Source organism: Cnephaeus nilssonii (genome assembly GCF_951640355.1).
Source record: "Cnephaeus nilssonii genome assembly, chromosome: 15".
NCBI lineage: Eukaryota > Metazoa > Chordata > Mammalia > Chiroptera > Vespertilionidae > Cnephaeus > Cnephaeus nilssonii.
In genome coordinates, this window is record NC_137086.1 from 17841602 (window position 1) to 17863410 (window position 21809).

General features: G+C 51.9%; 1 protein-coding gene across 3 annotated transcripts in view; it reads left to right on the top strand.

The window, feature by feature from the left end:
- Positions 1-21809, top strand: part of CRIM1 (cysteine rich transmembrane BMP regulator 1) — a 175937-nt gene that overhangs the window by 150977 nt on the left and 3151 nt on the right. For 2 of the 3 annotated variants that reach the window (XM_079792690.1, XM_079792688.1), the window contains 4 exons: positions 3662-3883; positions 13164-13358; positions 18495-18617; positions 21065-21255. In XM_079792690.1, coding sequence (XP_079648816.1) covers positions 3662-3883; positions 13164-13358; positions 18495-18617; positions 21065-21255 — 731 coding nt within the window. The remainder of the gene's footprint in view (positions 1-3661; positions 3884-13163; positions 13359-18494; positions 18618-21064; positions 21256-21809) is intronic. The other variant, XM_079792689.1, reaches the window with a different exon arrangement.

Sequence of the window (21809 nt, forward strand, 5' to 3'; positions counted from 1 at the left end):
CCAGGCACGAACCCTTGGCAGCCTGCTTTCTGAATTCATCCCCTCTAAATCTAGTGAACAAAGTACACTGATGAACAAGAAAGATCCAGAGACGTGGAAGCATGCAACACACTGACGCATTTCAGAGGGGAGGGGTGGGGGGAGATTAACCAATGACCTCACGTGCCTATATGCATAGCCCATGGACACAGACAGTAGTGCGGTGAAGGCCTGGGGAAGGGTGGGGATGGGAAGGAGGGGATTCATTGGGGGGGTGGGGGGACTTTCAACAATAAAGGTAAATTTAAAATAAATAAATCCATCCCCTCCATAGACCACATATTTATGAATCCAATATGCCTTGTAGCTGAGGTGACATAGAAACAGGAGCCTTCCCCCCTCCCCCCCCCCCCCCCCCCCCCCGTTCATTCTTTTAACCCTACATCACAGACTCAGGAGATGGTCCTGCTACACCAATTATTCCAAATGATTTCGCTAATGTGAAAAGCCATCTCTGTCTTTAACAAATGGGAAGAGCAGAGGTTGATGAATAATATCAATAAAATTCTCTGAAGTATGTAAGGGTGGGGAGGGTACTTTGAGAATGTTGAACAGGGGAATCACTGAAATACACATAATGCTCGCCCCCTCCCTCCTGTAATGATTAATAACTTAAGATGCAAAGGAATTAAGTGACTGGCGCGGCTTGTGCAAAGAGCAGTATTGTTTTCTTCTCGTTCTCGGATAATCTGGCCTTAGCAGGTAAATTTATGGTCCTGGAACAAATGTAATCACATTTTGTCAGGATTTTAAACATAAGTTACTGGTTTGTAACTAAGGGAGCACTTCAGTTACACTAGAATGTATGACTATTTTCCAAATTAATACTAGAATATATGACTTTTCCCCAAAAGATACTTAATTTGTGTATATAAAATTACCAAGTTGACAGCTCACTAGTTTTATTTTGTTGTTGCTTAATCTTTTATCTTTTCAACTTAAATCAGTAACCATTTACCTTCTAAATGTATAGTCTTAGGGCATTTCTGTGCAGTAAACATCAACCCTTGCATTTTACTACTTTTCTTTACATTGGATCATCTAGTGGGCTGGCCGGAAGCCAGCGTTCTATCTTCCATCCGGCCAGTCAGGGCCCCGCCCCTTCCGGGGTTCACGTTGATGCTCTGTTTGAATTGCCTCGGGTGGACTCCCAGGAATAGCCACGCACTTACTGTTGTGGGCACGCACTGCTGCCGAGGTGTGACCGTCTTAGTACAAAATCTTCCGTGCAGTTAGCAGCCGTGGTCATCTGAGAAGCTTAATTGGTGCAGCATCTTTTCTGGTGTAAGAAGGAGTTCATATGTACTCCGTAGTTAGGGTATGTATGGCCCAGTCCCTACCCTGCTTTTACCATTATCCCTCTTTTATTCAGATGTCAATTCTGCCGATGATTCTGTGTTCATACATAACCCTGACTCTTCCCGTCCTCGTGGTAGAGTGGCGTCTTCATTGGTGATCAGGAATTGGTGTCCACTTAGGGCATTCATCTTACAAATGCTGTGGAATGTGCCTGTATTGCGCCTGGGGTTCCCCAGGTGGATGGCAACAGGCACAACTCCTGGCCTGCGGAGCAGTAATCCGGTCTTAGACGTTTACGTCAATAATGACAGAGTGAGAGGATCGCCTCCAAAGGAAAGAATTGGGAGCACATATAACCTGGGAACCTTCAACTGACGTGGGAAGTACCTCTGCTACCACTTGTTCTAGGATCTGGGGACAAAGCAGGAGCTGATGGAAGGAGGGGGACGGGGCGGGGGTGGGGGGGACTTCTCCACAACCTGTGGCCCAGATTCATTGGCTCAGAGGCTCAGCCCAAAGGTGAAGGGCTGTTCCTGCCCTCTCTCCTCAGTGTTTAGGCCGAGGTGTGGCATTGCTCGAAAGAGCTACTAAGCTCTCCTATCCCACAGCAACCTCGTGGCAATTTGCAGAGCCTGGTGAGGTCTCGAGTGTGAGTTGTCCCAATTTCCAGCCAAAGCAAACGTTGGCATTGGTCACTCTCCTAAGAGATTATTCCTGCCCATGGCTGTCCCAGAAAGGCCCCTGAGAGCGTGACCTGCCCCTCCGTCTCTGCGCCACGTGGATGTGGTCCGTGCAGCCGGACCTAACATGGGGCACGTGGAGCAGGGGACCCGCCCTGCCCCCCCCCCCCCCCCCGGCTGCCTTTGGGTCGTGACTGCCTTGGGACTGAGGAGGCGATACGGTTACACATGCAGAGGAGAAGGTGTGGGCCCATTTTACTGACTTCCAACCTCGGGGGGCTCTCGTGGTCAGATCACACTTGCTGCTGGGAGGTGGGTGCAAGGAGAGAGTGACATTCAGAGCTTCTGATTCACTCAGCTCCTGACGTGGATTGGCAGGAGCACATGATGATCCTGTAAAGTTCAGACCCTGTATCCACAGAAACGTGGCTCGCAGAGACGGTTGGTAGGTGGGCCACATGGCCTCTTGCGTCGTGCAGTGGTTAGAAGAGCTTCCTCCTCTGTCAGCGAATCGTGAGATTTCTCATCTCTCTCACGCACATTTTCATCCCTGTTCCATCCAGTCATTTTTCTGCTTGAAGTTACAGTTTTCACGTAATTTCAGTGGACAGGAGCCGAAGGGATTTCTGGGTGCCCATTTCCAGCGGGAACGGGATCTGGGAACCTTCCGGTCACAGTCTTTAGGGGAAGATGCTTATGACTTCTCTGGGGGCGCGTCCTGATGAGTGATGGGGTCTCCCACCATCTTGCACCTGTGAGTGTGAACGTTGGGATGGATATTGCATAGCGGTGTTTGCGGGGAGGTGCAGTGAGAAGCTGTCCGGCTGTTGATGGCTTAGGATGGCGTGTAGGCAGAGCTTTCTTTCACACGCAGCACAGGAAGTTGGGCGGCCGGTGTTTGTTCGCATTAACTCGGCATCTTAGTGGCGTCGAGGCCCCCTCTCACACGTGGGATGAGGATGTTACAGCTGTAGTAACACTCGCCTTCGGGGCAGGAGAGTGTGGAAGGATGGCAGTGCACCGCACCCGCCCTTAAGGCAGCGGAAGCTCTCCCAGAAAGCCTCTGGCTAGCCATCGGGTCACATTCGCCGCGGACGGGTGACGTGGCCACCGCCTCCCCCCAGTCGCAAGGGAAACTGGAAACGCAGGGAGAGATGGTCCTGGTCGATTTATACCCATTGTGACTGGAGTCCTTAACCACCCCCCAGAAATCCAAGGAAGGAGGCGAGTGGGTATTGTGCAGGCCACTAACGGAGCCTCTTCGTTTTGTTTTAAAATTCAAACCCTGGTGGAATCAGACTTGCTGTTTAGTGACTAAGACATTTTTTAAAATGTAGATTTTTATTGATTTCAGAGAGAAAGGGGAGAGAGAATCAGTGATGAGAGAGACTCCTTGGTCGGCTGCCTCCTGCATGTCCCTCCCCCTGGCCCCCCCAACTGGGGACCCAGGCATGTGCCCCGACCAGGAATTGTACCATGACCTCCTGGTTCATAGGTCGACGCTCAACCACGGAGCCACGCCGGCCAGACGTGACTGCGACATTTTTAAGGACCATGGCACATGCCGCGTGACTGAGCGTGCTTTCCGTGGGACACGGGGCCTGCAGCACCTCTCCCTGCTGACCTCCTGTTCATCTTTCCAGACGCGCCCCTGCAGCCTTCGCCCTCCCGCAATGACAGCGAGCCCAGCTACTGCAGGAACGAGGAGGGGGCCATGTTCCTGGCCGCCGAGTCCTGGAAGCCCGACGTCTGCACCAGCTGCGTCTGCATGAACAGCCTCATCAGCTGCTTCTCCGAGTCCTGCCCGGCGGTGTCCTGCGAGAGGCCTGTTCTGAGAAAGGGCCAGTGCTGTCCCTACTGCATAGGTGAGACCACGGCAGGGCCCTTCGGCTCCGCCGGGGCCACTGCGTCTGCGTCGACAGCCCTGAGCCGGATCCGTTCCTGCTTGTGGAATCTGGTCTTCTGGTTGCCGTGCCACACGGTCAGAGGAGTCCTGTCAGGCGGGAAAGCGTGTTCCCGAGCGAGGCTTACTCGGAATCAGACGCCTCAGGGTGTCCTGATGGTGCCGCGCGGGCCTGTCCTGTTGGGCGGCGTGGCCATTTCAGACTTCCCCAGACCCCACTGTCTTCCTCCGCCCTGGCGTTCACGGCGGCCTTTTGTTCCACGTGGAATCCCCCCGTGTCGTCCCAGCACACTTAGCGCATAAAGCTTGCCCCTGCCTTCAGCTCGCTATCTACAAAATACCGACTTACCTCCCCGTTTTCTCCTCTGTCTGCTGACGCTTCGTTGGTTCCGTTTCAGCCGCACAGTTGTCCATCTTCAGGGCCTAGGGACCCAGAGTGGGGCCTGGGTAACTGACAGAGCCCTCACCTTCCAGTGACCCAGGGGGAGACAGCGCGTGAGCAGAGGACACACGCGTATTAGTCCCTGACGTCTGTACCAAAGCCAGTCCTCCGCACACCACCAGTGCTGCCCCGGAGCCCAGGAGGCGATGCGCAGACAGCCCGCGGCTCTGACAGAGGCGCAGCCCTCGCTCCCCAGGCGCTCGCTCGCTCTCCTTTATTGCTTTTGTACCAAGGAAAGCTCATAAAGTCACGTGGCAGACAGTGGTGTTTCGCCATCCAGTGGTGCCCCTCTGCTCAGAGTAGCAGGTGGGAAAGGAGGCGAGCTGTCTTAATTGCAGGCCTTGCGCACTCTTTTGTTGGAGATTTACGTGTGCTTTCTGGAGACAAGTCATTGCATGTTTTTGGGGTGATGTCTGAGGAGGAGAGATCTAGCCGCGGAGCTTTGTAGCAGTTCCCACGGGTGAGCCCAGGAGTGACGCTCAGGCCACGACACGAGCTCATCAGGACGCTCCCTCTCCGTGGCTGTGGCCTCGGGCCGCTGGACGGAGGGCCACTTGCTCTGAGTCTTAGTCTGCACGTTGGCATACGAGAGAGGGAAAGATGTTCCAAAAACGTAATTTCTGCTCTCAGGACTGTTCTGCGTCCTGGTCAGGGAGTATTTCTATGTATGTTTGAAAGCTGGATTCTCTTTTAATAGGTTGACCATCTCTGTCATTTATTCTTCCAACCATGGTGCTTTTGAGAGTGAAAGGGGGTCTATTCGTAATGTGTGATGGGACAACAGCTGGAGACCAGGAGTGTCCCAAGCAGATGGGGACATGTGGTTGCCCTACCTTCTCATGACTGCGACCTTGGGTTCGGCTGTAATACCCGTGAGCTTTGTAGCTCCTAAGTGGAGCCAAAAATATACCAAGGCATACATCCAACTTAGTGCTCCTGACCTCTCCGAAGGGCTGACCGAAATTCCGACGGAAAATCGCACTGCCTGTGGTGAGGTCTAAATCCGAGGTCTGCCCAGGCCACTGTGTCAGGCCAGGGTGGGAGGGGCGGAGGGGCAGCCGGGGTCACCACATTCAAACATCAGGACGTCGGCCCTGAAAGAAGGGTTCACGCATCCCCCAGGCGCTGGCGTCACACGCGGGAAACGGGCCCAGGGCGCCGGGAATTGCGTGTTCCCTTCAGGGGGTGAATCTTGCCCTGTGTTCGCAGATTCTTTGGTTTAGGTAAAAGCTCCTGTGGTGGTGTGCTGCTTAACTGATAAATTTGTGATGAGTAAGTTGCTCGGCTAGTCAATTTCTTTCTGCATGATGATAGTAAATCATTTCCCTTTCTCACAAAACCAGTTTAACAAATTCAAACATACGATAAGATGCCTGCAAGTCATAATATAGTGTCCTTGCCTTTTTTTTTGCTTTGTATTTCCTCTTTCAACTTCTGCATCATTTAGACCAGTGGTCGGCAAACTCATTAGCCAACAGAGCCAAATATCAACAGTACAACGATTGAAATTTCTTTTGAGAGCCAAATTTTTTAAACTTAAACTTCTTCTAACGCCACTTCTTCAAAATAGACTTGCCCAGGCCGTGGTATTATGTGGAAGAGCCACACTCAAGGGGCCAAAGAGCCGCATGTGGCTCGCGAGCCGCAGTTTGCCGACCACGGATTTAGACTGTACCTTCTTCTTTAGGGAGGAAAATAACAATTTGGTCCAAGTTGTGATTCTGATTTTAAGTTCACGTGCAAGCACTTTCCCTAAATTGTGGTTCAGATATGCTCACAGTTGTGTGCTGGGAACTTGGTGTCTCTTCCATCTCCCTCCACAACTGCCCCTGCTCCTTTCTGACACGGGTGTGATTGTACCACGTAAACCCGAGGCTTCCGTTCAGGGGAACATTTTGGGGGGCACGTAACATTGGCTGAGCGTGCTGTGTGCTGCTGTTCACTCATTCGCCTTAATGCTTCGCACGTTGTTTTATTATTGAAACAGTCACGCATTCCCCTCTTCAGCCGTCATACTTACTTTGCAAGTCACCTGGTCACGTTAGCCTTGACCCTTCCTCGCCCCTGGTGTCTAAGCGTGCAAGGTCAAGCTCAGTTCCTGCCTGTGGGGTGGGATGTCCTGACTCCCGTTTGCCCCCTCCCTCTCTCCAGGCTTGTGCTCTTAGCAGCTGCTCTCTGTACGGAAGGCACCGAGCCTCCGGCACTAGCACACCTGCAGGCAGTTCCCATGCTGCCGTGGCAAAGCCTGCACCCGCCTTCAGAGGGCACCTCGCAAAGGGAAGAGATGGGAAGCCGTGGCTTTGCGTGTCTTAGAGCTCCGATCGCTCCTCCAGGCGGCACCGGGGACCAGCACCGACACGGTCTCCGGTCCTAGGCTGTCTCAGGTTGAGCCCAGCTCCTTCCTAACCCAGACCATCTGCTCCCAAGGTCTCGTGCTTCCCCCAGCCTGCTGGCCTCCCGTGGCTGCACAGCTCCCCCCTAGGCCTCCCTAATTAGTCAACCAGAGAGCGCTAAACACCTCAAACCTGCCTTTACTCGGACTTCTTGTTTTGGTGATAAAACCCCTACACAAAAGCGTGCTTGCTGTCACCCTGTGAGGTATTCCTTTCTCTTCCCTAAGAGAAAAGTGGTGATCCCTTTAAAAGCAGAGTAATTACGAGTTTTGTGTTCCTTTCAGCGAAATTATCAAGTCGCTAATGTGCAGTGATAATGCCTCCCTCTGATGTGTGAAGGCCTCGCATTATGTGTGCTAATTCGGTAGAATGTGTGACACAGGCATAATTAATAGGATTGAAGATTAATTTGGTGAAGTGAACGGCTTTGTCTAATTGCTTATAATACCATCGTGATCTTCAGCTAGCAGATGACTGATAATATTTCTCCTCGACAGAGGCAGTGTCTGCCCTCGCTCTCCAGTCTGTTAGCAGCCCTCATTTCCGCTCAGATTTGTTTATTCGTTCAGGTATCTTTTTCTGGAGATAAATATCTATAGTGTCTCTCGGGAACATCTGTTGATCATTGGGTGTTTAATTCAGCCCAGGAATCAAACCTAGTAAAATACTATTTAATTGCATCCCTAACACACACAACCCATGGAATTACATGTGGTACATTGTCACGCCACAGTGTTGTTATGCCGGCATATTCATTGGAAGAGTCTTCACAGCTGTGTCCCCAACATGTTTTCTTAAGATGAATAACTTGTGTTGGAAAGGGGACTTAACTTTGAAGCCAAAGGCTTCTGAGCCCACCTCGGGCACATTCCAGCTGCATGTCCGTGACCTGACTCAGCTCCCTCATCTGGAAGGTGGGAATCATAATGCTGTCCTGTGTCCTGTGCTTCACAAACGTGCCGTGAAAGTTATTCATCCACACGGCGAACAGCTTGGTGAGTGGCAAGCGCCGTGCAGATAGTCACAGCTCCCCGGACATCGGCTGTGAGTGATGGGCATCAGGCGGAGTCTGGTTTTCCACATTAAATAGAGCACCTGCTGCTTTTCTGCAGGAGAAAGGCCTGGACAGAGCATCCCAGTGACAAGCGTGTGAAGGACGAGGACATCCTATGTAATAAAAGGCTAATATGCAAATCGACCAAACGGCAGAACGACCAGTTGCTATGATGCGCACTGACCACCAGGGGGCAGACGCTCAAGGGGAGTGCCACTCAGCCAGAAGCCGGCTCATGGCTGGCGAGTGCAGTGGCCGTTGTGGGAGCCTCTCCGGCCTCCGCAGCAGCGCTAAGGATGTCTGACTGCTGCAGGGAGCGGGCCTAAGCCGTCAGTCAGACATCCCCCGAGGGCTCCCGGACTGCAAGAGGGTACAGGCTGGGCTGAGGGGACCCCCCCTCCCGCCCCCTGAGTGCACAAATTTCATGCACCGGGCCTCTGGTCTCTAAATAAGGCTTTGGTGGTATGCCTCGTCCTGCGTACTCTTAGCCTGAATGGGCCATGGCTGCTCGGTCATCTTAATGCACGTTGTTCCATTTATAAGCCAAACTTCTTAAAAGTATTTCCCCTTTTCTCGCCCAAGTCAGCGTGTCTCTAGGGAGAGGTGGCTGATCTTTCCACTCCCTCTTCTTAACCTCATGTCCCCATAGTGGTCCCAGTCCCATTTTATGCCTGCCTAAGTGATTTCTTCTAGTCCTCGAGCCTCAAACTTAAGAAACCAAATTGAAGTATAACGTTGTTAGTAGGGCCTGCAATTTCCACATCTTTTCAAGGAGTCACACAGGACAAACGGAGCCCCCGGTCTGGAAGCATCTCCCGAGGGCAGAGGCCTCAGTGGCCTCGGTACCTCTGACTGCGTGCTCAGAAGGCTGTCCGTGGCTATGTGTGGGGTGAGCCGGCTCCCCCTCCACCCCTGCCCTGTGTGGGATTGTTTTGTGCTGGGACTTATTCTGAGAGTGGGAGCTGCATTTAGTTTCTTGGCCATTGGGATCGAAATAGTCCGCTGGAGATTTGAAAGAACTGATGCCGTTTCTAAAGCTGCCTGACTTCCTCCCAGGAAGTCACTCCTACGCCAAGACTGACTCCATGACCACCACCACCAGACACAGCCCGATTTAGACCTGGAGTATTTATACACCGAAGCTGTGCCCTGGCAGAAGTGGGAAAGCCCAGCTATAATATGGATTCGAGCGGAGCGTAGATTTTATCTTCTCCACGGGGGGGGGGGGGGGGGGGGTGCTGGAGACGCTCTCCTTTCCAGGGCGAATGTACGCCCCTCCTCATGGTCGATGCAGAGCAGCTGGGCCGCCCCATCAGTGCCTCTTGGAGGCCTGACCTGGATCTTTCTAGAGGAAGAAAGCACCACATTTCTAGGTTCTGGGTTTTCCCAGGTGTCCATTAGTGCCACAGCTCGAGAGGAGAAGCAGAGTCCGGGCTGCTTATCTTATCTTGGAGAGAGAAGTTGGAGCAGGTGGAGACGTCGGCTTGAAAGCAGCTAGCATCTCAAGGCCTTGCCCCTTTCTCATTCCCTTTGGTATCAACCAGAATCGAGGAAAAGGAAAGAAAAAGAAAAAAACCCACGCTGAATTCTCCCAACTCCTCCACTGTAAGACACACATACTCTTACTGTAGTCATCGGCAGGGCAAGGCAACGTCGCTTCTGTTCCGAAGGTGTGAGGCAGGGGCAGGCCGTGGGCTGTGCCTATAGCTCCCACAGTGTGCAGAAGAGGGCCTCGTTTGATTGGACATATGACTGCAAGCAGACAAACAGCAGTGTGTGTGTGTTTTAACAATAAGCCTTATTATTGGTGTCACTCCTCATTTCCTCTTCCTCGGAGATAAAGCGTTCTTCAATAGAGTAAATAGAGGTTGGCCCAGAAGGACCATGGGTCCGAGGTGGCCCTTCCTGGTCTCCATTCCCTGACAGACCTGGGCCAGGCGTGTGGTGCAGTCAGTCGAAGGTAACGTACCTCGGAAGACAAAGACCTCAAGACCCAGCAAATACGAGCGGTGGGGAACCTAACAATACTTGTCGTGTGGCCCGGGTCCTTGCCCGGGAAGGGGACCCTCCCGAGGTCATCCCGCTTCGGTGCCCGGCCCGGCCCTGCCACTTCCCCGCCGTGCAGCTTGGCCACGTGATGTCATCTCCCTGCCCCTCGGTTCTGTGTGGGATTGGACTAACACCCTGTCCCTGGGGCTGATGGGATCAAATGGAATTGGCCCGTGTGAGCTGCTCAGCACGATGCCCAGGACAGAGCAGGCACTCGGCCGGGGGAAGTTGGGGTTGTTACTAGGTATTAAAGAATAAAACTCACGCCGTTGTCCGTGTAAGCAGACCAGTTGGAGTGATAAATATAACGGCGTTCAATGGCACAGCTCACGCGAGAGCCAAATAGAAACCAGTTACTTTTAGTCGCTCTTCCTGTGTCTCTATTTCTACACCCTCTCCAGCCCGAGTGCTTAAAATGCTTTTTTAGGTGCTTCCCATTAGACTCTGCTGCTCCCCCTAAAAGACGACAGTGGCTTTATTAATTTATTATTTAGACCTCAAATTGCATAGAAGCCACCGTGTCTCCCTGTACACGAGGCAGCTCCTAAAGCTTCCTGGCTGCTTTCGTGGCTAAACCCAGACGAGCCGTGGAAGGAGGCGGTACATCCAGGAAAGAGACGCGTGTGAGTGTGGGGAGGAGGGCGCAACCGCGATGCTCCGTCGACCGACATCCTCTCCGTGCGTCCAGGCCTCTGTGTCGACCTTTGCCTTTCGGGTGAAATGTAGTCAGAGGTGGACACCGTTCTGTAAGGCCTTATTAACCAAAACCTCGTTAACCATCATCTAAAATGGACCACATGGGAGCCACCCTGGAGAAGGTTAAGAATCTTCAGGGTTTTGCCAAAATCAAGAATCCTCCGTTCGTTTCACTTGTAAGTTCAGTGCAGTGGCTCTGGCGTGGCCTTCCCCCTGAAGTGCCGGGTCGCCAAACGGGTGTCCACTTTCCCGGCGAGGCCCAGGCCCTTTGGAGACCCAGTGAAGAGGAAGGGAGGAAAAGGAGCCCTCGGTCGCGTTCATGCTGAGCACGTGGGCCCAGCGGTCAGAGGGAGCCGGGTAGCGGGTCCCGCTGCTCCTGGCTGTGCTGCATTAAGTCACTCCCCCGGTGCACCCGGGTTTCCTGGAGGGGGGTGCGCAGCCTCTCCGTTCCCGTGAGGCTGACCCACGTGCAGCTCGGCCCAGCGCCTGGGCACCACGGGTGCTCGGCAGATGCCAGTTCTCTCCTGCAGGACTTGGCACCCACATCCTCTTTCAGAACCATCTGGTGTCTCTCTTGACGGCCACCTGCCTCCGCCGACCTCCGATCTTCAAGGAGGTCAGCTCTGAGAATAATGGTCCTGGGGTTCATAGAGCTTGTGGCCCCCTGAGCTCGGCATAAAATCAGCAGTGTTGCTTTAAGAAGAAGTGCTTTCTTCCAGAAAGAATTCTGTGCCTAGAAGATGCTAGATTTGATGGTGAATCAAATGCCCTCAATGAAATGTTGGCTGGCGGTCAGAATATTACTAGAATTAGGTTCATTAATTGGTTTGACTCGGCCATTTGGCACGTGCGCTGTGGACATCTGGATGGAGTTGCCTCCTCTAAGGACTCCGTGTTAGCAAACACTTCTGTCATGAATTTGGTTTGAAAGCCTCCAAATGAGTTCTCAAACTGAACATTCAGGGCACCAGAAAGCCTTCGGTGGAACATTTACGATTACAGTAAAATGTTTTAATAGATATTGGGAAAGACTTCTGCTTACAACTAGAACTTTCTATGATTACTTGATATCCCTTGTTGAACCTTAAGGAGTCGGAATGAGAGGAATTATGGGAAGGGCTGAGAAACAGAGATGACGCATTTGAACACTCGGGGTAGATTCCCTCCGGCGCTCTCGCTGAGGGACTGAGACTGCGTCTGCAGAAACAGGGCGCTGTCCGCGCCGCCTGAGGAGCCGCCTGTGCTGGAGTCGTGGGCAAGAACAGGATGCTGCGCCGAGGACGGATCCGTGAGCATGTCCATCTGGGACCCCCGCCCCCTCCGCCCCGGCAAAGGCGGAGCCCTGAGCGTGGGCTGCAGAGAGGGGCTTCCCGCCACCTGGGCACTCTGCTGCAGGGTCCGGGCTGCTGGGAGGAGGCGGCTCCTGACCCACACGTGTGCACGGCTCCGTTGAACTCTCGAGCGCCCTGGGCTCCGTGCTTTGGGCGGTGAATATTATCCCTGCGAGAGCTTCCCAGAGGCCTTCTAGAAAGAACCCTGACCCCACTCCTTTCCTAAGGAACTTCGTTCCCGACTCCTGTACAGTTTTCCATTTTCTAGTGACCAGTGGTGATGGAAGGACCCCTAGAATTTGAGCATAAACTTCCCCAGGTTCTGAGGCGTCATCCAGTCACTGGCCTGGCCAGTGACGAGGGCTGCCCGCCCCATGTGCCCCCAGCGACTTGCCATCTCCGTTCTGCTGCTCCCTGGGGCCTCCCTGAGCCGCGGTGCCCGAGCTCTAGGGCGGCATGACCGCTAGGAAGTGAGTGAGTTCAGGAAGCCAGGAGGAGGCATTGTGTCAGAGAAGAGAACTCGTAAGGAAAACGCTGGGGGTGGGAGAAGTGGTAACGGCGAGGGAAATGAAGGGAAAAAAAGAGGACGTTCTCATACATAAAAATAGCTCTTAAAAACACGTTCTCAAAACCATCTATTACTGAACAATGGGTTGAAATGAGTGAGGTGGTTTTTAAAGTAAGTCTCTGCTGAGGAGAAGGACGCCATCGGCATCCCTGGGAATGAAGGAGTCCCCTCTGGGCGAGCCCGGGAGCCTGCTAGTTCCCTCTGACACGCCAGTCCATCCCTCACTACTCCCCTGAACCACCTACAAGAAAGATCAACAAAAAGTGGGAATTCCTTGCATTAGTTCCATAAACATCCTCAGCTGGACTTTTAAAAAAACCTCCCCAGGTAGACTAAAACCTCCGGATGTGTCTTTACCTACTTGTTTCAGTTTTCATGTTTCTGTGCGGCATGTTCAGCAGCCCTACCGTGATTGAACGTGTGTTGGTGATGACAGCCCGGTGACCCCTCCCCGGTCGGTGTCATTCCCGGCCGGCTGTAATCCTGACCCCCGTGCCGTAGCCGTGGTGGCCCTCGGTCAGGTTCAGGCCACACGAGGGTCTCCTGAGCAGAGGGGAGAGGCAGAGGGGTCTGGGGGAGCAGAAGTTCCCCCGGATTCTGGAACTCCTACAGCGTGTTGTGATTGTACGGAGCGGTTCCCCTCTGGGTGTAACAAGGACGGTGCTTTGTCACCTCAAGCCACTCCACAGTGCCCTGTTCTTGCCCCTAGAAGACAGCATCGCGAAGAGGGTGGTGTGCCACTTCGGCGGGAAGGCCTACGCCGACGAGGAGCGCTGGGACATAGACAGCTGCACGCACTGCTACTGCCTGCAGGGCCAGACCCTCTGCTCCACCGTCAGCTGCCCGCCGCTGCCCTGCGTGGAGCCCATCAACGTGGAAGGAAGCTGCTGCCCAATGTGCCCAGGTATCTAAGCCCTCGTCCTGCCACTCTTGCGGTAAATTGATTGCAGATGAAACCTGAGCAGACCCCAAGGTTCCTCCCCGATCCGGGAGGCCTTGTGTGCAACTCCGTGCCCGTTTTTCCCCACACCCTCCCACCCTTCATGAAAGCTCAGTCCGCCTCCCAGTTTCAGTCCTAAGCCCCACAGCTGCCCAGACCCTCCTGCTGGTCTCCATGCCTGTGTCTCCTGGGTAAGAACCGCTCCTCCTCCCTCTGCCCTGGTCCCCGCGGTGGGCCCTGCGCCCCTGGCAGGACAGCCTCGGGCAGCGCAGAGCACGCAGACCCGAGAGCGGACTCACCAAGGCCCATGAGGTCCGGGCGAGTCAGGAGCCTCTGCATCTCCACCGCGAGTCTCGTGTCTCCTTCGGTTTTATTAGAGAATCTTGCTCCGTGCCACCCAGCGGGCCAGGAGCCACGCCCACCGAGGGGGCACATGCTGTGCAGTGGAAACGGGAGCCGTGGGCCCGTTTCACCGGGTCTCGCACACATCACGGCTGCTGAGCTGTGCAGACCAGCCCTCAGAAGGTCCCCTTGTCCCCCAGGGAGGATGGGATATTCTGCCAGGTCAGGAGGCCACGCCCTTCCAGGGCCGTCCGCCGGGGACTTTGCATGTTGGTGTCCCAGCGGCCTTGTTTAAGGTACAGATTGAGTCAGGGTTCCCTGCTGTGAGGTGCCATCGCTCAGCGTGCACAAGGCGGGGAATGAAATCCTTAGACGTGTTTCCGGTGAGAATGCAGAAAGTGTATTTCTCATTGGGGTTGTTTGGTCTAGTACGTGTCACCTTTGTTTCACAGGTTTCCTAAGTTTTCCTAGGAATGTGCATTTTATGATATAAATGGTGAAACCACCGTATTTGTCCTGCAAAGATCTGCTCAGGGCCTGCTGTGCCCACGCTCTGTGTGGGCACTGGGCACAGCAGGGACCCGGCCCGCGCCCACGGAGCCTGGCTGCTGGGAGCGATGGCGGCAGCGCGGGCCAGTGGGTAGGCAGCGCGCGGAGGCGGATGGGCTGCGGAGAAAGCACAGGCAGGGAGGAGGGCAGGTGGTGGCGCTTCCCGTGCGAGGGTCCGGGAGCGCCTCCCTGCTGAGGCCCGTTTACAGAGAGACCCAGAAGGACCGCGGGGCCGTGAGGAAGGCGGGGAGCCCTCCAGGGGTGCGGGCAGTCTAGGGAATGGCTTCAGGAGAGGAGGAGAAGGGGTGCAGTGGAGACCGTGGTGGTTCCAGACCACGAGTGCTGAGTTCACGTCCGGTGTTCCTGTGCGGGACGTGGCCTCGGAGGCTGTCACGGGAGAGGGCCTGAGCTAGACCTTGAAGGACAGGTGGGCTCTCCTCATGGCAGCGAGGAGGGGATCTGACCAGAGACCCTGACATGGAAAGGTCCAGGCCTCCTGCCCCAGGACAAGAGTTCTAGTAGCAGGAGCGAAGGACAGAACAGAGCTGCGCCAAGACTTTCAGGGCGTTGTGGGGAGGCTCGTTGTTGAGCAGATGCGTGACGTGATGGCAGAGGTGCTGGGGGAGCCCGGCAGGGTGTGTGCAGCAGGGACAGGCCGAGGCCGGGCGGCTCCGCTCGCAGGGCAGCCATCCCAGGTGTGCGACGGTGAGGGCCTGGGTGCAGGTGACGGGTGGGAATAGAGGTGGGTTCTCTCCTTGGTGGTGGGTGGGTTTAACAAGGACAGACCGCAGACACCGCTAACATCCTTGTTCGGTAGCGAGGTTTCTCCAGTGGCTTCTCAGTGAGGAGTCACTGCTGGGTTGAAATGTAATTTCTGTGCCTCTCCTTTCTGCACCTGACGCTGTTGATGCGTCCTTTCTCCATCTTGCCGCTCTGCACACTTGGCCAGCAGTCAGGCTGTTGCCACTTTACGTTTGATCTGTCGCCTGCCCAGAAGGCCGGGCTCCTGCCCTGCTCTCCCCGCACGCCACGATCTGCCTCCTCACTGAGCCTGCGGGCTTCCATGCGCGTCTGGGGAGCCCCTGCCACCTTGCTTTGTCCTCTGACCGTATCAGCTAGCCTCACCCTTCACAAAGCACTTGCCCCACTGCCAGCTTTGGGTAGAAGTACAAAACCTGTGAGCTGGTCGGCTGGCTGTACTTGTCCCACCTCACAGAAGCGTTCAGTGACCCGTCGGGTCATGCAGCTAGTTCGCAGAAAACCTGGGCGTGGACTTCAGGCTCCAGCTCCAAAAAGGGGCGCCCTCAGCTCGGAGCATCCAGCTCGGGAGCCCCAGGTGGTCCAGAAAAGGACACGTTAAGGGAGGAAGGTGGCTCTCACAGCTGGTAAGGTACCCCTGAATGTAGCACATACCCCCCAGTACAGTAAGTCGTCTTGGGTTCCTCTGAAGTTCAAGTCAGATCTGACCGTCCGCAGGAGTAATTCGTCATTGTGACTCTGTACCTGGGACCTGGGAGGCCTGGCCAGATGTTTTCAGTTTCTGGGCCTGTCCCCTGACAAGGCCGGCAGCTAGCAAGGTTGTAAATGCCAGGAGGGGTTACCTGTTACAGGTGGTTGAATGCAGCCGTGGCCATGGAAGGCCTAGGTCTAGGCATGGAAACGCAGCAGCATTCCCGCTTCTTGTTTCTCCAAGCAGTTTGTTTTTCCTGAGAAATACATCCTTTTTGGCCAAACTGCTCAGAGGAAGTTTCCTGGTTTTCCACATTAAATAGAGCACCTGCTGCTTTTCTGCAGGAGAGTGGGATTTAAGTTTGCATTAGAGGGAAATGACCCTCTCTTCTTCGACTTGAGGGTCCTAAACTAGAGCTTTAAGGATTTTGTGATTAAAATAGAAAAGGGGTGTGACTGGGCTTTACTCAGAGCTGGATGAGTTCAGTGGGCAGACTGATCGAGGCCCCGGGAGCTCTGACGGCGAGAGCAGCTGTGGGGATGGGAGGCCGGAGGGCAGGGCTGGCCTTGATCACAGCCGCACCCCCAGGTCTGTACCCCCAGGCGCAGACCGCTGTCGGCCTCAGAGGACGTGCTAGGAAAATCGTATTGGACACAGTGAGACAGTCCGTCACTCAGGAGGACTCCTGCTTCATCCCAGGCAGGTCTTCCCACCTCTCCCTGCCTTGGCCAGGAAGAGCCTGTCTCAGCACCTGTGGGAAGAGAATGCACACAGCCGCCTCTCTTGTTGAAGTCCACAGGTGGGAGGCCGAATTCCAAAGGTGCTTCTCACCCAGGAAAGCCCGAGGTGAAACGCACCTGGTCCCGGCTCGGGGCCTCCTGCTCTCCGCTGTGGGCATCCCCAGGTCTGCGCAGTAGCTCCCACCTTAGGCCTTTCCCCCGAGGCCGCGGAAGCAGGGCAGGTCGGCCTGCAGGGACAGGAAGGTTCCAGGCTGTGCTGGCCCAGGCAGGGGAGGGCTCAGGGGTGCAGTGCCACTTAAACGTTCCCTGTAAACGTCAAGTTCATTTTCTCCCCAAATCCCTCCAGGATAGTCACTCCACATCATATCTCAGGGTTTCTCGGTGGGAGGGCTAAACACTGTTCCCCGGCACACACAACCCAGATCTGCCGCACAAGGACCAGAGCGTGTATAATCAGCAGTGTATAAGCTTTTTGGATGATTCAGATTGAAACATTGGAGAGGCCCTGACTTCTGTAAATGGTGACATTTTCAGTAAATTCTCGTCTTAATTTCTAGAGTTTTCTAGAGCTTTCAAGGGCCCATTGAACCTTTGGGGAGGATGAGAGGCTAGGTCCTGCCATGTCTGAGACCTGGTAATTTAAGAAAGAAAGCGGTCGGGATGGAGGCCACAGGGACCTGGTTCTCGGGACAGCCGGAGCTCTGCGGTTCCCAGACGGGCAGCCATGGGCAGTTTGCTGCTAACCTCTCAGTGTGCATCTCCCTGGTGGGCACTCAGTGAGCTCACCGGGGAAGCTTAGCAGATGCTGTCTTCTCGATCGCTTTTTCCTTCTCAACTTCATCTTATGGCTTACTTCCTGAAAGCCGGTAACTTTGGGATAGACAGTGATCACTCAGCAGACAGGATTATTAACTTTTTAAGTATTTTATGTATTTTATATTGGGACCAAGTTAGGCTATTAGTATTTAGTATTACCAATGCTGAATAACCTTATTATAAGAGGACATACAGGATGACGTGGGACTTTTATCATTGCGTTTTGAAAATAGAGGTTCTTAAGGATTATTTATTTTATTTTTTAATATATTTTATTGGTTTTTTACAGAGAGGAAGGGAGAGGGATAGTGTGTTAGAAACATCGATCAGCTGCCTCCTGCACACCCCCTACTGGGGATGTGCCAGTAACCAATGTACATGCCCTTGACCGGAATCGAACCTGGGACCCTTGAGTCTGCAGACTGACGCTCTATCCACTGAGCCAAACCAGTCAGGGCAAGGATTATTTTTTTAGAAAGTTGTGCTGGTGGTTATTAGCCAGATGGGGTAAGGATATATAAATATATTTGTAGGAGCCAAGGTAAGCTTTGACTTTTATCACTGGTTCCTTTGACTTAAAAAAAGAAAAAAAGGCTTGATATTTGGGAACAAGAATGTTCTCAGAATTTTGTTTTATGTTTGTAGTATGTCATTGATCAAAGTGTGGATATGATTGAAATGCATTTACCAAAGCCCCCGGTTCCTGTTTGACTTAAATGAGACAGCAGAGCATTCCCATTGAGGGGGAGAGTTTGGGGGGAAATGGCTAAGAAATGCATAAAGAGTAGGAAAAGCTTTCATTTTTTCACTTCCTGTGACATGTAAATGATTCAACACTCGTGGGTTAAAAAGCAACAGTTATTCGAGTGCAGTATTTAGCTGATGGAAAGTAAAAGCAATGCTTCATTTCAGCCAGTCCAGTGCTTGCACAAAACCATAGTCAACACCATCAGCCATGAAAAGCAGAGGGTCTGACCCTGACAGAGAAAACTTTTTTTCTCTCCTTTTAAATGGTTTTAAGACATGCTCCCCACCCCTGCCAGGCCAGGGACTCTCCAGCAATCATGTCAGAGCAGAAACTGGATCTTTCACGTCCCCACATGTTGTGTTGAACTGAATGCACCATCCACTTGGGCAGAGGAAACAACAGTTAACAACAGTAGCCCCTCCACCATCTCTGATGAGAAATGTCCCGTCTTTCAGAAATGTACGTCCCGGAACCAACCAACGTGCCCATTGAGAAGATGAATCGTCGTGGCGAGACTGACGTGCAGGTTCCCAGGTGGCCCACTCCTAGTGAGAACGACATTGTCCATCTCCGCAGAGGTAAGTGCAGAGGCCGCGGGCACCTGTCGAGTCTGACGTAGCATCTGCTTAAAATTTTTATTTACTCTTCACCTGAGGACATGCTTAGAGGAAGGGAGAGAGACATCATGTGAGAGAGAAACATCCATCGGTTGCCTTCCGTACATGCCCCGACCAGGGATCGCATCTGCAAACCAGGTATGTGCCCTGACTGGGAACTGAACTGGCCACTTTTTAGTGCAACCAGCTGAGCCACCCCTGCCAGGCTTGTTACATTTTTAAAACTGCCCTCAGAGAACGGCTCTAGCGAAGGCCTGCTTGGCTGTCACACGTCTGACACCCGAATGATAAAGTCAGTCTGCAGGCCACGGGGTAAACGGCCTCCTTCTGGCCCCACATGTTCAGAGACATAGTGATGATGAAACAAAGTATGTCCCCGGCCCAGGTGGACTTTCTAAGCCATCAGTGATATTTACATGTGTGAATAGACTTATAAATTATTCACTGTCCCTTTGGGTTCCGTACTGAGCATTTGTATGCATTAGGTTACCCTCTGCTTCTGGGTAGTTTTCACTCCATGAGAGTTCAGTCTGTTACGTGGTGACTTGCCCACTTGCCAGGTTTATTCCGTGCTTTATACTTTCCTTGCTCTGTCCTTTCAGCTGTGTATGAGAGATGTCACTCTCTCAGTAGTTAAGAGGTAAAGCAAGGCAGTGTTTCTTCTCTGTAATAGCAGATCCCTGGATCCAAATAGTATATACTTGCTCTTAGCTATGACTCAGTACTGCCTCCTGTCTACTCCCAAGGACATTTTCAAAACCCTTGCTATGCAATTTTTATGATAGGTTTTGGAAGAAGCAGTATTTATTGCTTGAGAGATTAATGGTCTGTTACTGTACTAGCAGATATTCTAAGTGATGCTGAGATCCAGCCAGATGACCTGAGGGCCAGCCTCCCGGACACAGTGATTGGCTCCCGGTGTAGTTGCTCTGAGAGGTGCTTTAGCATTATGTTTATACTCATTCAATCGATAAATACTAGTGCTTAGTCTGTGCCACATCCTGTCCTAGGTGCTGGGCTTGGTCATAAGAACAGCCTCATTCACTATAATATATAGTACATAGGAGAAATTTTCTCACGTGTCAGTAGCAGGGAATTTTATGCTTCTTGTAAGCAAAAGATTGGTTTGAATCTTAAATATATTATGAATCTTAATGATGATTCTTTATTTCCATTTTGTTTTGGCTGCTAGGAAGGCTCAAAGCTAACTTTATGGCCTGCTGCTTGCATCCAAACAGAACTTAAGAACAGAATTTTGTAAACAGACCCTAGTTGAAGTTTCATATTCCTTTCGCCAAGGTTTTGCTTAGTTTACTTTTTAAAAATCTTTTGTGACAGATATTCCTAAAACCATTTCCAATATCATTTAAAATGTGGTAAGCCAAAAATTCATTCCTTTTACTCACTGTGTCTTTAAAACATTAATTCTTCGATATTACTTTTACCTTTGGCATTACTCTTGATGCTGATGAAAGTCCCTTTTTTCTCCCTACACTGGCTAAAATGATTAGGAAAGTTCTCTTCCTCCTATCCCCCACATACACAAAGAAGTGTATTCATAAAAATTGATTTTTAAACTGTACACACTGAACGTCACAAAAATGTGCTACTTCGTGAGCTGATTTCCAGAACATTTTAGGGGCAACTCCTTCTGATTGTGTCCTGCATTTTGCTCTAACCTGGTCTTTGATGCATTTAGACAAACTGACCTGACTACAGTGGTTTATTTGAAACAAAAGTAAGGAAACTTCCAGCGTGTATTCCTGATTGGTATATGTTTACCCTGTCATCTCTGTCTGCAGTATTCATTGCGAGGATGATTAAAAGGAGCAGAAAGACTTCCACGCATATAAGCAAAACTAGCAGTTGTCCCCTGGGCAGCACATTAATAATAAGGCAGGAAAATGATCTAATAGGCCTGGTGACTTCTCAACAAATTTATGAAAAGGCATTCTTGCTCAGAGCTCAGTAAACCAGAATACTGATCAAAACACCAAGCTCTTGGTTCTAGCTTAATTTTCACTATTACTCTAGTATAGTCTTAGCTATTTCCCTAGCAAGTCCAAGAATATACATTGTCTAATCTCTTATTTGCAAGTAAACAGAGCTAATATTTTTCCTTTAAAATTTTAGGAGCCAACAAGTTAATATTAAAATATTTTCAGAAGTTGAATTTTTGCCACTTTTAAAGTCTACATAAGAATTTTCTTGACTGGCTATAACGAGCATCATCATGCCCAATTATTAACCTCCTCACCCGAATACTTTTTTACATCCATCACTAAGAGCTCTGCGGATCAATACTAGACCTTAATCATGTTGCTGATTTCTCTGTACAATGTAATTAAAATAATCCTTAAAGGTTCTAGTGTAGATAATAAATCTTACAATCCTTTTGTTTCCCTTAGACGTGGGTCACCTCAAGGTCGATTACGGCGATAACAACAGGCGGCACCCGGCGGAAGAGTCTTCGCTGGACAGCATAGCCGCGGTCGTGGTTCCCGTCGTGATAGGCCTCTCCATCATCATCGCGTTCCTGCTCATCAACCAGAAGAAACAGTGGATACCCCTGCTTTGCTGGTATCGAACGCCAACGAAGGTATCGTCCTGTAAATGTTCCAGCCTCTTGCAGGGTCAAACTAGGAAAGCTTGCAGGCTTATTACTCTTGAATAGTTAGACATGTTTTATATTAGCCAGTGACATTTCTACTTCGCTCTTTGTAGCAATCAGGTGTCTGGTTCTGGCCCAACTTCCTGGATTGAGTCCTAAGTCCTTATATAAGGAATTAAAAGCTGATCACCTGGTGTTTCTCAGTGATCTGTCAACTTAAAATGGGAGAGAAATCATCAAGGGCGGGGGTGTTAGGAAAGGCGGGAAGAGAGCTAGCTAGCGATTGTGGGACATACAGAAGTCAAAGGTCAGAGAGACATGTCCGAGGCAAGCAGAGGGAAAGGGAGCGAGAGATGAGATTGCGTGAAGTGACACTAGACAAGGGAGAGAGGCAGATTTCATATTGAGGGAGAAAGAGTATACAAACTGTCCCCAAGAAATGTATACACATTAACAGCCGATAGCTCAATTTTGAAAATGAAATGTATTTTAATAAACCCTGTCTTCATAATTATTCCAAGTGTGTGTATACATTTTTGGGG